General features: G+C 39.2%; 1 protein-coding gene across 1 annotated transcript in view; it reads left to right on the forward strand.

Annotated features, from left to right (window-relative positions):
- The first annotated feature begins 863 nt into the window (after nucleotides 1–863).
- The window catches only part of LOC102084116 (opsin-5-like), a 32,074-nt gene continuing 16,117 nt past the window's right edge, over nucleotides 864–16,820 (forward strand). The window contains exons 1-2 of the mRNA XM_065055740.1: nucleotides 864–1,122; nucleotides 12,428–12,580. Coding sequence (XP_064911812.1) covers nucleotides 12,442–12,580 — 139 coding nt within the window. The 5' untranslated portion in view covers nucleotides 864–1,122; nucleotides 12,428–12,441. The remainder of the gene's footprint in view (nucleotides 1,123–12,427; nucleotides 12,581–16,820) is intronic.

The raw sequence follows: 16,820 nt of genomic DNA on the forward strand, positions 1-16,820 counted from the left end.
AATTTTTTTAATGATTAAAACTTTTGGTTACTTCTGCAGCCTCTTACTCTTAGCCACTGGTGGAAAGGTGATAGGGTTAGTCTCTTGTTACAAAGCAACCAAAACTGTTCCCTGCAATATTATTTTCATATCCATGATTGGATTCATTTTACTGTGTTATCCAGGAAAGTGTTTCTTGATCAGGCAGCTGATGAAAACAAACTGATTCTGCGGGGCAGAGCTCTGCAGACTCAGAAATCTGTATTGGTGGAGGAAAAATCAGTGATTGATTCCTGTATTTCCTATTTGTAAACTTCTTTTGCAGGCTTTAATTTCTGTTTTACTGCAATGGGGAGTGAAAGTCAGGTCTTCAACTAATGTAAAAATTTGCTAAGACCAGGGTGGTGATGGTGATTTACACACGTCTTCTTACTCTCCAGTCCAGTTTTATAAGTGACTGGTGTTGCTGGTGAACATGAGTGAAATGCAAAACTAAAAGATGCTTTTATTAACTCTCTAAAAGCAGCTTTTAGGACTGCAGATTATTTTTCCTCTCTTACCAGAAAATAAGAATCACTTGATGAGAAAAAAAACAAACAAAAACAAATAACACATAAACCTTCAAGTTTAAAAACATTCTCTGTTTTGTGGTGTGAGGGATAGAAATAGGATTACAGCTGTGCTGGCAGGAGGGATCCAGTAGCATGTGACATGTAGTTTGACAGAATTTGGCTGGGTCTGGCTTATGCCCCTTCCCTTGCCAGTGGTACAGTCCCATGGTCCCTCTCTGAGGTGTCGCTGCTTCTTCGGAAAGCTGATCGGCACAGACATGGGGGCAGGATGCTCCGGAGGGTGATTTTTGTGGGCTAAAGTGGATGATCGACAGCAGTACCGCTGGGAAGAGTGAGAGAGGGAGGAACAGCACAGCATCCATAGGCTGGGAGTGGGAAGGGGGGGAAGGAGAGAGATCGCCCTTTACTAAGGAACAGTGTGATTTTTCTCATCTCCCTCTCGAATTCTAAAACTTGAAACACCAGGAGCGTTGTGGATTTATGCTTTTACAGATCACTCTGCTCTGGACATTGAATTAAAAGCAGCTGTGAAGCTCTAGGGGGGATGATCTACACAGAGTTCATAAATAAGGTACGTCCTGTTTCTTCTCTTGTTCGTGTAAGATGCTGCAAGTATAGCAGTGTACATACAAAAAATGCAGGTGCAACGTTGCATGCATATGTGGACATCTAGGTGCTTACACTATGTATTTTCCCTGTATTTTTAATTCAGGTCCACATTCCTATTAGCTTCACTAATACTTAATTTCAGATAGAATATTTTGATTGCCATTCTACCTTTCTTTTCCTTCCTGTGGAATAAAATGTTTCATTGTAGGAATAAAGATTTTAGGATTTAGCATTCGGCAATATATCTGATGAAGTCAGAAAATTTTTTCTGAAAGTTTTGATATTTAATATTTGCACCATGTCTTTTATTTCTTTCTCTCTTGCACCCCTTCTGATGGTATTAGGGTTTCTAGGCTTGTATGATATAACCAGGGATAATTTCATTGTGGCCAGTGTAATGGCATTTTGATAAATATTGTCCTTTTTGGATTGACGTTTTCTTTATGCTTGTTGGAGGTCTATACAAATCTGGCACTACCTTTATCACAGAATGAATTTGGAAGAGAACTGATCATTTGTGTCTTTAGGCAATATCAGGAACCTAAAATATTGATTGACTCGATTTCATACTGATTATTTGTTGATTTCAAAGTAAGAAATTAAAATGAATGTCCCAAAATACTCCCTTAAAACAAGGGAGAATGTTATTTGCAGAAACTGTGTACACATCCCTTCCTCACATCTCTGCTTGTTCATAGAGAGAAGGTAACTGCCTGGAGTTGTAAAACTAAGTCAGCACAGTGTCGTGATGGCACTTTGCACTAAAGAAAAAACAGCTTTTTATACATAGCAGAACTCTAAACTGCATTTAATTACAAATTAGCACTGAAGTACTCATCTAAGAGTTGGGCATCGGCAAATCCTGGTGTTTTCATGTAGCTGGAGAATGTTTCTTTGTTGAGTGGGATGTAGGATCCCTCCTTGTGTACCTTCTGCACCGAAGTTTGCAGTGTTGAACTACTGCTTCAGTAGTAAACAAGCAGCAAAAGGACAATTTTAATATCAGCCTCAGCCTGTAATAGGAGGAGAGAAATCCAGCAGAGAACGAGGGAAAGAGAGTCAGCATTTCCAAGTTACATTCCCAGCCTCTGACCCACTGTATGACTGCACGTAAATCACTAACCCACTCTAATTAGGTTTATAAGCTGGAAAATAGTTGTGCTTGTATTTATTCCAGGACTTGTTGTTTTACATGAGAAAGGAACAGATGAGATTTCATATGCTGGTCTGCCAAGAAGCCGCTTGTTTCTCCTTGGGACAGGATCGGGCTTTTGTGTGTCTCCAGGACACTTGTTTAATGGACAAACAGATCACAATGTTGAAGTGGAGGAACAGGATTTCCTCTGCAATAGGAAACCTAAAAGTGTTCCGGGAGCCTAAATCAAAATTTCAGGTGATACATCTTGTGATTTGGCATTGTCTTTCTATTCTTCTTCAGCTGGTCTTGTTTTTGTAGCTTTTCCTTGTTGTTTGTACTCCTATGATGCTACTATCAGGGTACTGTTTTCTTGGGTTTTAGCCCTATTTTTGTTCTCTCTGAACTGTGCCTTGACTGTGACTCCTTTTCATTTTCTTCTAGACAGTTTCTGCTGATCATGTAGCTCCTGTATTTGAGTGGCTCATGCTTTTTTTCACAAATCAGCCTCAGGAAAGCAGGAGTGTGAAACCTTTATCGCTGCCGTGCTGTAGGTACCACAGAAATATTCAATAAAACCTTTTCAGCCTCTTCGGATCCTGTGAAATATCTGCTCTGTTTTCTTTTGGTTTGTTTTGACTGAGGTCTAGAAAGACACTCAAATTCCTTTTGCAAGGTTAGGACAGGGTTAGAGCCAGATATTTGGTGCATGTCAGTCAGTGCTACTCTGCTGCAGCAGGTTCACACAGGTGGAGGTCTACTCACCACCAATACTCGCAGGAAAACCATTTGAAGAAAACACAGAGCTATTTGCCCCAGACAAGAGCAGGGATGTGCACCCTGAAATTCGTAAGCAGCGTGAACTCAAACATGAATGCGAGGAACATCCTGGGGATACAGTGGGAACGTGGATAGATCTTTCCCTCCTAATAAGCTGTCTCTCAAAGTTGAAGAATTTTGCAATGAGGGCTTGAACCTGGAGATCAATTTTTTAATCTAAGAAGTGCCCCTCCTGTAACGTGTTCTTCTTGGTCAAGCTGTGCATGGTCTTGGGAGCTGCCTCCCCATGCCCCTCAGCGAGGGTTCTGGGAGCATCCTCTGCTGTGGGCTCTGGTTCATACAGTGCTGCATTGTGTGTTCTTGCAGTGTCGGTGTGTACGATGCTTTGTGCTTGAGTTGATTTTATGAACTAAAATCCAAACAGAAGTAAATCTGTATTGCTGTTTATCAAATATTTACATGACTCTTCTTTTTAATTTTTGTTCCCAAATTGACTTTTTCTCAGTGCTTCTTAAACACCCTTTGTTCTTCAGATGAAATAATGCCTGAGTTTCAATTCAGGTTTGTCTTAATTTGTCTTACTGCTTCCCTCTCATCTTTCTGCACCTTTTGCATTTCATTAGTATTTTGTGGTATAACATCATGGTGACTTTCATTTTATTTTTTCTGAGTCCCCAAAAAGCACTGTTGATGTCCAGTTCTTGCCAAAGCGATGACACTACATACAAATGCACTTCTCTATATGCGTGTTACCCATTCAAGGCACTTGAATTGTCATTCCTTGTGCACAGCCTTGCTCATAATCCATTTTGCATTAATAATTTTTTTATCAAGGCTGAATTTAGCAGATTATTGAATCTACACCATTTACAGTCCTAAAATAGTGAAATTAATCCCTGATACTATTCCTCCTCAAAAGGCTCTATATCTATCTGTCTATTTATCTATCTATCTATCTCTATTTATCTATCTATCTATCTATCTATCTATCTATCTATCTATCTCTATTTATCTATCTATCTATCTATCTATTTTTGGGAAAAATGGCTCTCTGATCTAATGATGTGAGTTGTTTAAGAAGTGAGTGGTCTCAAGTATCTCTCTTTGAGAATTTTAATTAACCTCAGGAAAAAAAATACCTCAGGTGGCTGTGAAATTTCCGTTGTTAAAAAAAGGCTGGACAATCTTGCCTAACAACATAACCAGAATTTATCCTGCCTTGAAATCAGGTAAGGATTGTTTGCTTGAAACTCTCTCCAGACTGTTTTTCAGTCATAAAGGTTGCAATGGTCAGATACAGTAATTTCATTTCTCAGTGCCTGCCATCCAGACTGTAAAGCCCCGGTCACCACTCAGCTGGTTTTCTTGGAAATACCACCCAATCTTCCAATCTTATCATTGAGCATTGTGGTTCTGGCCTCTTGGAAACCACACACAGGGGGTTTTATTAGCAGCCAGAGGGAATAGTTGAGAGATTTGTCTTCCTAATCAGAGGTGACTGTTGTGAAGGCTGCTGCTTTACCCATCTTGCTCAAACATACTGCTGTTTTCAGAAGAAGTAAATTTTCCATGATTTGCATGCCCTAGCATCTTCAGATTCTGCTCCTGGACACAAACATACCTCTGGCTGCTGTTGCGGACGTTGGCAGGCATTGCACAACAGAGAGCATTATTTGTTGTTTTGTTGAGCTATAGGAAAACAAACCCACAAATAAATTGTAGAATTCAGATGACTTCAGGCTTGTGGATGTTGTTATGTGCCCTTTGGATATTGAGGACTAACTGTATAGATACAGCACTCTGAAAGCGGAATGGTTTCAATTTTTCACATCAAAATTGAAGATATAACAGTCTGCTGAGATGAATTTGAAATTTCAGTTTTGATCTCCTTATTATAAAGAAACCAGTTGTCTTCCAAAAATGCTATGCTGAGAAATACTACTACTACTACTACTACTACTACTACTATTAGTAATAATAATAATAATAACAATAATAACAAAAGAAAAACACATGCCTCGCTCACAGCTTCAGTTTTCCGAGTATGACTTCACCTGTAAAATCTAGTCTGTTGTTCCTGGAGCTAATAAATTCATTCTTACTTCATAAAAGCATTGCATGTCTTTACACCTCTTAGTACAGCTTGTGGTTTATAATAATTTTCCAAAACAGAAGAACACATTTTTCTTGCTTCTTTCAGTGACCTGAGAGCTATTACACCACCCCACATTAGTTCAATGGCCCACTTCTGCCATAGATGTGAATTCACCCTGTTTTTCTTCTGGGAGAGGAGGTTTAGCAATTTGCTGAAAACTGCCCATCAAGTAAAAGTGATGGGACTCTGAAGGACCAAGGGGATTGCTCTGTGTTTGATGCTCCAGAACTTTTTCTCCTCTGGTAGGGTTTGGGACTGTAAGAATTTCCTTCAGAATGTGGGAAAGTGGCTGGACTAGGTAGGAAAAGATGGACAGTGACAAAATCATGGTGTGTGATGAGACATAAATGGAGAAAACCACAGCCTCGTCAGATTGTGCCAGTGGTTTGCAGCTGCTGAGGTGACAGGTATTATGAATCTTCAGTCTTCTCTAGATTATGCTGTTGAGGCAGATGTGGCCTTAACATCACAGGCTGGATTTTGCTTGGGGCATGGAAAGCATCATGCTATGTTTGCAGTGTGCCAGCCACCGAGGAGGTCTACAAAGCCCCGAAACCAATTGTTAGTGCCTGACAAATGACAGATAACGGTCAGGTCTATTGTGGTTGTTGTCACTCACCCCCTGCAAAATACCTTTTTGGCAGCTCCAGGTGAAAATTCCCCAGATTTGTCCAAACCTTAGGAAAAAACTGAGGTGGTCCATGCTCTGCAGGAACAACTGAGATTTTCCTCCCCCTTCCTTCAGTGCCCTCCATGGAGGAGAAAGGCAGCAGAAAGGTTGCTGCTCTTCTGTGCTTTGCTCCTTTCCTGCAAGAAGTGGGGATGGCATGTTCTTGCTTTTCTCAGCTCCAAAGGACATGGTGAAACACCCCAGTGCGAGATGAGGAGAGAGCAGGGAGCAAAACAGCTATCAAAACAGCATTGATGAAACCCCACAAAAAGCCTCAAATTGCTATTATTTTTTTTAGTCTCAGAAGCTTTGAGGCTTGGTATTGTAATTTTATAGTGTCTGAGTTACTATTTTGGATCTCCTATAGTGGAACAGTTCAGTTTTAAAGAATATATTATTTAAAAGTGGAATTGGTTGCATTAATTAAATATGAATGTCTGCAGCAAAAGAATAAGCATGAGCCAATTTCTAATTGGAAACAGCATATTTGTTTCTTTGTTATGGTTTTAAATCTGTTTTCACAGGCACTGGGAAGCTTCCAGCACGGGATGTGCTGGAAAGATGGTCTGTAAATGAGCTAGCCGATGGCAGGCTATGGTGTGGTGCTCTCTGTTCTCATGCGTTGGTGACTGGAGACCTACTGCAGAGTGGAATCCTCTGGTCCTTCAAGGGAACAAGAAGAAAACAGTCCTTGATAACTGGTTTATTTTCCAGTACCTGTCCAAGTGTACCCACTGCACTAGATAGTGCACTCATGCATTGCAAAATCATCATTTGAGAGCTTATTTTTAAATTTATGTTTATTATTCAGAATCAAGGACTCAGTTATCGAAAGACTTGTCTTATCATTCAACAGTGACTGTTTTGCTCTACAGATCCACTGCTGTAGGTCTGCAACGCTTACTAATGTAAAAGCAACTGCAGACACTTGCATAGGCACTTGTGAATTTATTATTGTCCTATTTTTTATAATTATTGCAATGTTTCAGAACTCAGTAGTAAGTCTTACTGTGTACTTTTAAGACTGAAAGGAAATTGAAGCATCTAACTGGGGCTTTAATAAAAAATGTAGGTTTCTTCTCTCAGCAGAATCTTTACCCTGAGATGGAGACCACATAAATCTAAGTGTAGCTTTTCTATTACCCATGTCCTTCCAGTGTTACAGCAGGATGTTACATTGTGTTGGTTGGGCAGATCTGTGACAGGTAAGCATAAAGTATTTTCCCAATATCAACATCAAAAAGCTCTCTGATTCTCTCTTACATTAGAAATAAGAGACATTTCAATTTAACTGAATTCTGTCGTGATTAGCACAAAAGCAGCAGTCTGATGCGATGTGATGAAGCACAATTCCCTCTTGAAATGCAGGAAATGTACACTTTTAACCTAGTGGATTCAAAGTGATGATTCTACTTCAACAGGTGTGAGAGAATCTACCCTAGAACACCCAACAACCTGGTGGTTAAACTAGGCTGCTAAGGAGAAAAGACGGCTTTTAGTCCATAGATTGGATCTTCAGAATTTAGCCCTAAACTGAGATTAAATGAAGACCTTCTTTCTTAAGGAAATCTTGTGTACTACATCAGGATGTTAAAATAATAATAATAATAACAAAATTATGCTGCTCTGTGGTTGTTTTGAGAAAAGTTTTCTGGTCACTGTTATTTACATTCCTAAATGCAGCAGCTGGTTGGACCCTTAGGAAATACTCGATTAAGGATGTATGTCATAGAAATGAGTTTTGACAGCCATCATCAAACTGGAGGAAAACAACTACTGAAAAACAACTATTTAAATGGTGAAGCAGTGATTGTCACTGGGACTCTTGGGCTCATGGTCTGTGCTACCAGCATAGCAGCCAGGATGGCTATGAGAGGAAAAGGTGGTGACCACTGGGGACCTCTGCTCATGCCTTCCACAGCTCACGCTTGCGAGACGGGGTCCGCAAAACACACAGGGGAAGGTTAGAATAAAACCGACACTTGGAAGTATGAATTGGGATCCAGGAGACACTGAGAGCTGACTAACTTTGCTATGGAGAAATAGATGTCATTGGACAAACGGAAGAAAAAGAAAATTCCTTTTTTTGCTCTTAAAAAGATGACAGTACTCTCTGACACTAACGTATCCTTTTAGCTTTTGTCTTTACTGACTCACATAAAATTATTCGTAGTTTTATTGTTTTTAATGTATCATGAGAGGGCAGAAAGTTATTTTCTTAATTAACACAATTGACAAATGTTATCACTTTAGCTGTGTTAATTCTTTTAAAATAAGCTCTAGTAATTCCTTCTATGAGGTGTCACTGGCTCCATGGACATAATCTGTTTTACTCTACCATTTATCCCTTGGTAAATTAATCTGCTGTACAAATAATGGTGACAATTCTATGTAGCCCATGCCTTTGAACATAATATTTCATTCTTTGTGGTCTCTCATCAAAGAGTCACGCTAAAACATTGCTGCCACAGTAACTTTCACAGAGGAATTGCTTTGTAGCATCTGATCGTATCTCAATTTCTGTGATTCCCATAGACATACTGCATACCACTCTTTCTCATACTAACTAATTTTTGGCTCTGAACTACAATATGCTTTTAGTTTTTTCAGACTTTTTTTAATAGTTGTTAACATTTCCTTTGTTTACCTGCAAAGTCATAAAAATAGTTTCACCACTTCATACCAGTTTGACTATTCTCCATAAACTGAACCCATCCATTTTTGACACGCTAACATAAGTATAATGATTATTTTCTTATTAAGTTAGATTAAGGACTTCAGATTTTGCCGTTATCTGCCAATATTTATCTGAGCCACAGGGAAGAAGGCATAATTTGAATCTGGGTTTAGTACACCTCACATTTTTGTGGCTTCCCAGTATGTTTTAGGAGTTCACAGAACATTGCAAGCAATGAAGATTGGTACAAGCATGGATCACTGAAATTCTATATTAAAATAACATTTTATATTCCCTGCCCCCGACTCATTAACTTTTAGGGGTGATGTGTCAGAAGCTTCATGAATTTTATCAGGCATTTATTACTGTAGTATCTTAAAAAACACATGTATAAAAAAGCGCCACCAGAGTTAGCAGTTCAAACCTGGGCTCCTGAAATAATTAATCTGGGAAAATGCACATTCCCTACATTTGCTAGGCTTTACCGAGAAGTTTAAGCTTTCCCTTTCCGTATTTTTTTGTGCATCTCTTAGGCACTAGGTGAACATCAGTTTTATGGTTTTCTTGAGTTGGAATTGTGAGAGGAATAATTATTCTGCCTTGTTAATGACTTCATTTTCTGTGTTTTGTTTGTTTGTTTGTTTTTGTTGTTGTTTGTTTGTTTGTTTGTTTGTTTTTAAACTCTAAAAGTGAGATTTTATTCTTGAATAGAGCTTCATCTGGGAGGCACAACTAATTCCCCTCTTAATCAGGATGATGAAAATCTTTTAAAGCCATAATCTGGTACTAACCTCCTGTATTATAACTATCTGCAACACTTTTTGTGTAAATCAAGAAAAGTTGTTTTTCATCTTTGTATATCTGAAACTTATTCTTAATTTGCGAGACATAATTTAAAATAACGAGGAAAATTTGTGTGTCTTTTTTGAAGTTAAATATTAAGCTCTCTTTTCTTTTTGTTGTATTTTTTTAAATAGAAATAATGTGCTTTCTCTGCTTAAAGCCAAGATAAGAGGCTTTTTTTAGCAACCAGATAGAACTAGTCAGTCATAACACCAACATTTGCAAGCAGATAAACAATTTATATTGAATGAAGTAGCAATATCTGCCTTTGTAGCAGTCCAGTTTGATCAGAGAAGGCTTCCTCCTGCTCTATAGCTGTGATTTCTTTGGAAAACTTGCACCTTTCCTTCTAAGGCTGGTTAAAATCCCAATGACTGGGTTTCTGACTGGGCTTATTATGTACAGAGGTTAAAATTTACTCTTTAAAACTGCTTTACTTTTTTTTTTCTTTTCTTTTTTAATGTGTTTATAATTTGGTCAATATTGTCCATGTGAGCCACCTAATACTGACTTGAGAGGGAGATTTTAGTGTAGCTCAGGAAAGGAACATGCCCTTAAACACTTTGATACTTATATCAAATCCAAATTGTGCTGACAGATGTCAGATGTTCTTTTCCATTTGCATCACTTCAACCACCCACATGGTTCAAAAGCCACGGTGATATGAGGGTTGTGGGACCATGCAAACTGTGGGACAGAAGAGTATCAGGATCCTTTTAAAGGTTGTGTGGAATTGGAATCAAGACTTGTGGCTATGACTGGTTGCAGAGGATGATCAGTCTGATTATTTTGTTTCCCAGATTCATGCCTTAGTCCACCCTTTTGGCACAGGACGGTCTCTTTAGTCCATGTCCAGGCTGCTGTACAATGGTACCAAACCCAAACCTAAATGGTTGCTCTGCCTTCTGGACTAGTGAACAATTTGGAGTGATTATTCTCCATCACTGTGAAAGGAGAAAAGTTCTCATGAAGTCACGTAGGGTATTTTTTTTTTTCATTAATTAGCTTTTGCTTATTTTTTCCTTTATTGGAAAAAAAACAAAACAAAACAAAACAAACCACCACCACCACCAAACAAACGAACAAACAAACAAACAAACAAAAAATGAAACAACCCAAAAAGCAGCAATGAAGCTGCTAAACTTTAAAGACTTAGTTCTACTTGGAGCCAAATGCCTGGGATGCCTTTTGGCTTCTCCCATGTCTAGAATGGCAGTGTTCCCTCATAATCTGGTTCCCTTAAATGAGGTCTTTTTTCGAGGCTAGAGAGACAGCAGGGAGAGTGTTGTGGATGCTTTAGGTGGCGTCATCTGTGATGTTTCTGGCAATACAGGGCCATTACTGAGAAGATCGTCTGCCTTCAAAATGCAGAAGACATAGCAAATGGGTAAAATAATGAAATATTTTGTTCTTCTCACTTAACTTCCCTTCAAGTTTGGACTTTAAGAGGGGCAAAATTTAAAGTTTCCCAACTTGTCCCAGGTCCCACAGTAAAAAGTATGGAAGCCTTGGGAGTCAATTGCTAAATTATTGCATGTCACTCCTGCCCGATCATCACCAGCAAGAAGAACTGGGTGACTAAATGTCCTAAATAGATCTTGGCTGGGTGGTTTCAAACGTTGCAGAAATATTTTCTTCTTATGCTAGAGTTCCTCACCTTACTTCTTCGGTTGTCCTGGAGGGGTACATTTCATGGAAGTGTGACAGATTCTGGTTTTCCCATATCAGGGTTCACTTTACTGATCTTAGCGCACTTGACCTCAATAGCCCATTTCCACACAAAAAGAAATGGAAAGAAAACTCAAGAAGTTTGCCTAAATAAGTGTATTATTTAATAGTCCTGTTGCTTCTCCATAACTGTAATAGCCAATTACTGTTTATAACCACAGCTTATTAAGCTATTTATATTAGAACCCTCCACCTAAATAACTCTAAGGAGAATTTATGGATACAATTTTTCACTTAAGTGTAAATTTTGCAGAGCACTCTGTAGACACAGTGTCCCTCAGGATACAAAGAAATTGCTGAGACGGTCTTACTGATAATTCCCAGTTTCTTGTGATTACAAGGACAGTGTGTATAAATAAAGACAACCAGTTCACTATGCATTAAACATATTGAGCAAAGAAGCCTTTCAGACACAAAAAATTTCCTTGCTTGTTTTTTACATGTTTGTCTTGAGTCACTCTTACACCCAGTTGGAAACATGAAGCTCCTTCAGATATTCAGGGAGGGTGCTCCAGAAGCCCTGACTTGAATGGCACAACACACTGGCACCTAGATACTGCTGAGATAGATTACTGTGGGAAGTGCCATATGAGTAATGACATTCGTGGATAAAGTAAGTGGTAAGAAGGACATGGGCCTGTTGGAGCAAGTCCAGAATAGGGTCCTGAAGATAATCAGAGGGCTGGAGCACCACTGCTATGAAGACAGGCTGAGAGAGTTGGTGTTGTTCAGCCTGGAGAAGGCTCCAGGGAGACCTTACAGCAGCCTTCCAGTTCCTAAGGTGACCTACAAGAAAGCTGGAGAGGGACTTTTTACCAGGGCATATAGTGATAGGACAAGATGTAATGGTTTTAAACTGAAAGAGGGGAGATTTAGTTTAGATATAAGGAGGAAATTCTTCGCCATGAGGATCGTGAGACACTGAACAGGCTGCCCAGAGAAGCTGTGGATGCTCCATCCCTGGGAGTGTTCAAGGTCAGGTTGGACGGGGCTTTGAGCAACCTGGTCTACTGGAAGGTATCCCTGCCCATGGCATGGGGGATGAAACTAGATGATCTTTAAGGCTTTTTCCAATCCAAAACATTCTGTGATTCTATGATTCCATGAAATAAATCATGGCAGAATGCTTTATGCAATTTTAAATTGGATCCTGAAATGCCCTGGGAGGTGGCAGAGCAGAAATGAAGACAGGAGGATGCACGTTGTGTATTAACAAAAATATCTTTGCATTTTATGGTGGCAGACATGATCTATTGCAAACTGTTCTTCTGTTTTTCAGACACTGAACAGGACATGAATGGGATGGCGTCAGATGACAACACTTCCTCCCAGGAAGAGTTCCTCCCACACTATCTCCAGAAGGAAGATCCCTTTGCATCGAAGCTTTCTAGAGAAGCTGACATTGTAGCTGGGATTTATTTGACAATAATTGGTAATGATTTTTTAGTTTGTCTTTGAAATATGACTATGTCACTGCATCTTTGTAGGCACTCATGAAGAAGGCAGAAGCTGTGGTGTATTAGATGTGTAATTATATATTTCTCCATACTAGAAAGAAAAATCTATAAGGGAGAGGACAGTATGTGTTAGAAATATGGTGTTGAGAGTACCAACAGTTAATGTCAACACACAATGCTCCTCCAGGTAACTAAAAGTGACCAGGAGTAGACCTTCCAGCAAAAAGTGAAGAAATACTTTGATTATTTTTTTTCTACAGATAGGTTGCTAGCTTGCAGTTTAATCGTTCTTCACCAGAACTGATTTTTGCCTCTTTGCCATGTGTGTTTTATGGCCTGTTTTCAAAGCCTCTCTCATGTGCCTATGCAGCAAAAAGAACATCCTCAGATGTGCTCATTTGAATCTTGCTCAGCTCCTGGCATCAGCTCTCCTGTTACATATTGTACTGAACAATATTTTTTGCCTAACACTCTCCATTCCCTTTTGTTTTGGAGTCTTTTGCCATGTGCAAAGTGATTTTACAAGTGGAATAAATGCAATTATTCATTCGTTAGTGCACACAGATGATAGCTGGGACTGAGTTCTACTTTAAGTATTCCTATGCCAAGGCATTGTCATCCACCTGGGGAACAACTGGTCTCCATTGTTTCTAGGAATAAACTGGTCCTTGTTCTTGATAATTTACCTTCTTTGCTTTGAGGATGGGGACATGATAATATCTTTTAGTGTCAATATTTTTGCTCTGGAGTACTTGAGCTTCTAACTGTTGCCTCAACACTTAGCTTTCTTTCTAGTGTTTAGGTTTCCTTATGTTTTATGTCTTCAATTCACGCAGTTTCTCATAGATCAGCAGCTATTTTCTGAGTAAAGCTGAGCCCAGGTTGTACAACTGTGCTACACCAAACTGGGCTCTGGGTGTCAGACAGATGAACGCCAAGCTGAATACAGGGTATACAGTCTATTCCTTGACATTTATTATTTTATTCTCTTGTTCTATCAGCTCTGCACAAAATACAAAAATCTTTCAGTCCTACCTTCATGTTTCTCATTCACTATTTTACATTTCTCCTTTCTACTCTTACTACCTTTCCCCTGACTGCTCTAAGTAATCTAATATTTTCTGCAGGGAAGGTCTCACAGAGGCTTGAATAATGTTTATTTCTCATTTGTCTTCCGCTTATATATTATCAAAAAAAAAATTCAGAGCAGCAGAGATGTCAGGTGAAGCTGTATCTCTGTGGTGTTCTCAGCGCTCATGCACAGTGTTGTATGTATCCTAGCTTTTCACATATATATATATATATTCTTTTTCTGCTGATATACAGACAGATGTATTCACTGAACTGTCCAAAACAACCCTCCTCAGTTCTTTTTTCACTCAGTTAAGCAAATTTAGTTTTAATCCCAGTAAATATGTCTGAGTAGTTGAAATGCAGATTTATCCAGTTCCAAAGAAATACCCCTGCCAGATGTGAAACATCTTGGAAAACATAGATATAATCAAATTAAGGGAAGGAATAGAAATAATGAATTTGCAGTGAAAAACCAAAAGCCAGCCATTAAGGTACTGATTTATATAAGCAGTGTGAGGAGACTGAAATTATAGTTTATAAAGAGCTGATAATAATTTTGATACTGGATTCCCGAGCTGATAATAACTTTGATACTGGATTCCCATCCTCCTGATGCTCTGTACTGGATGTCAAAAAGCCTGTGATGGATTCCTTGTGCCCAGTGGCCCAAGCCAGGGAAGTTCAAGTCACGGCTTTGCTGTACACATGTAACTCTACTTTAGACATTGCATTCTAGATTCTGCTCTGGGCTTAACTTATTTTTTCATGTTTTTGGCTTGCATTGCTTACAACTGGTATCCTGCACAGATATTTTTAATTCCTTTTGGTAATCGTTGCAATGATTTCAAGCAGTCATTGCTTAGCTGCTCATCAGTCGTGCCCTCAGCCACTTCAGCAACAGAAACATGTTTCGTGTTTTCTAGACCAGCACAGCAGTGTTTTAAGCACAGCATGCAATATAGTAATAGATATTAATTTACCAGAAGCCAAGAGAAGTACAGAAACTCCCCTTTTATAGGGGTTTGAGTGAAGACGGAGACATTCATGCTTTTTGCCAGTAAAGCTGAATTATACTTCAGAGCTCAGCCACTAAGAGAAGGAATTAAACTAAACTGGTGGAAGGAACAATATCAGGTCTTCTGTGCTTATGAATAGATGGGGTTAAGTAGTCTTTAGACACGTTTTTCTTACCAAGAAAAAGAAAGGTTTTGCTTGGGCTAATGCTTCATATATGAGTTACAAGACCGATTTAGCTTATTGCCTTGGGGATGCCACCATTAGGTCCTGTTGACGCGCAGATCTGTATTTTGTTACCCATTCATGTCTAGGTGGATGACGACGTTTTATTAATAGCTTGGGCCTGCAAAAACAGGAGCGCTTAGAAGGAAATTAATCTCTGTTGTTCCCAGGTAAATCTTGGAGTGGCTTTTAATACTTACTGTGAACAAAAGTAATCCTAAATTTCCTTTCCCACTAAGCAGATTTCTGACAGTTCAAAGCATCCACATTTCTGTTGGGACATGAAGCACTGACATGCAGAGGTTCTCAGTGGTGGTCACTTGATCTTGAGGTAGTGGAGAAGGAAGTCTGTCTCTGTGAAACTTCACTGGCATCGAATTCCACACAACAGCTTTGCTGAGGCTGTGAATTTGCTTTAACGTGCAGCTTTATAGTTAATCCTAGCTCCCAAGTACCCCAAACAGCAAGCAAAAACTGCACTTAAATTGCTTTTGGGCATAGTTGTGTCTTGTAGTAACTCTACATTATTGCAGATTTGCTTCGTAAACTGTGCAATCTGCAGAAGATGGAGAACTGTGCTGGAACATTCAGCTCCTGTACCCAGTGAGGGTTTGTCTGTGTTTTCTTATTGTAACTTGTGGTTCAGGACAAACCTGCCCATGGTCACCTTCTGCCACTGAACTGTGCCCTCGATTCCTTTGCAGATCCCTTCCAAGATTGCTATGGGGGATTGCTATGGGCATCTTTTTGAGCTTGAGGCGTGTGAGGTGCAAGTGAGTTTACAATTTGTTTCAAACAAGAGAAGAAGCTGCACAGTGAGCAAGCAAGGCTGGGATGCTATCAGGAAACTTGGCAGAGCTCTTAGGGTCAGACTGGTTGTACGACTGAAGTATTGCAGAAAATACAAAAATGCATTTTTTTTTGTCCTTAAAAAAATCAGGGGTCTGGACCAATCTGTGATAAATTCTCTGTGAATGTGTAATCTTGTCCTAACTGGTTCATTTCCACGTGTTTTGTTTTAATTGGAAAAAAGAATGAAACAATTATTTTTACTTTGTAACTTCACCTGCTAGCTTTTCCATCACTGACTTGATTGATTTACTGTATGGCCGGGTATGGTAACTGACTACCGAGCGGAGACTTGCTGGCTGTCAGCTCCTTTGGGAGCCCATGGCGAGTAACTATTGATTTGCAAACTGTTGTTGCAAACTTCTTCAGCATGTTACAAAACAACTTAATTGAATACAAACTCCTGAACTGTCTTTATCTATCTATCTATCTATCTATCTATCTATCTATCTATCTGTCTGTCTATCTGTCTATCTATCTATCTATCTATCTATCTATCTATTTATTTTTCCTTGGATAGTTCAGCATGCTGTGAGATTGGAGAAATGGAATGTTATTTGTTCACATTTCTTCTTTTATACACTTTCCCCTTTGGCTGCAGGTTGGCTCTTTCTCTGCAGGTGGCACTTTTTTAGCTGTCGTATCCTTGGCTTTTAGTATGTAAATATTAACAGTGGACAGTTGTGCCCTGAACTGTTTTCTCCTGGAAAAGAGCCTTTATTTTTTATATGAAGAGTCTTTTTTCCCCTGTTTTCAACCCTGGGCTTTGCCCAAGACATGACCTGCCAGCAGCTACCACAGCTGGGAACCTGCACCGGTGAGGACTTCGTCTAGGAAAGTCTTTTTAATAGCAGGAAAAATGAAGCATTAGGTGCTTAATCTACAGAGATTATAAAGTTTCTGTCACCAAGGAGTTAAATAAGAATTCATATAAACAACTGTCAGACACAGGTATAGACAAAAGACAATTATCACTGGACACCTTCCAGGATTAGAAAGTCAGTGGACTGGTGCTCTCTGAAATATTGTTATTAATAATGAGCAGTTGCTTCA

Source organism: Columba livia, chromosome 3, assembly GCF_036013475.1.
Source record: "Columba livia isolate bColLiv1 breed racing homer chromosome 3, bColLiv1.pat.W.v2, whole genome shotgun sequence".
Taxonomy (NCBI): domain Eukaryota; kingdom Metazoa; phylum Chordata; class Aves; order Columbiformes; family Columbidae; genus Columba; species Columba livia.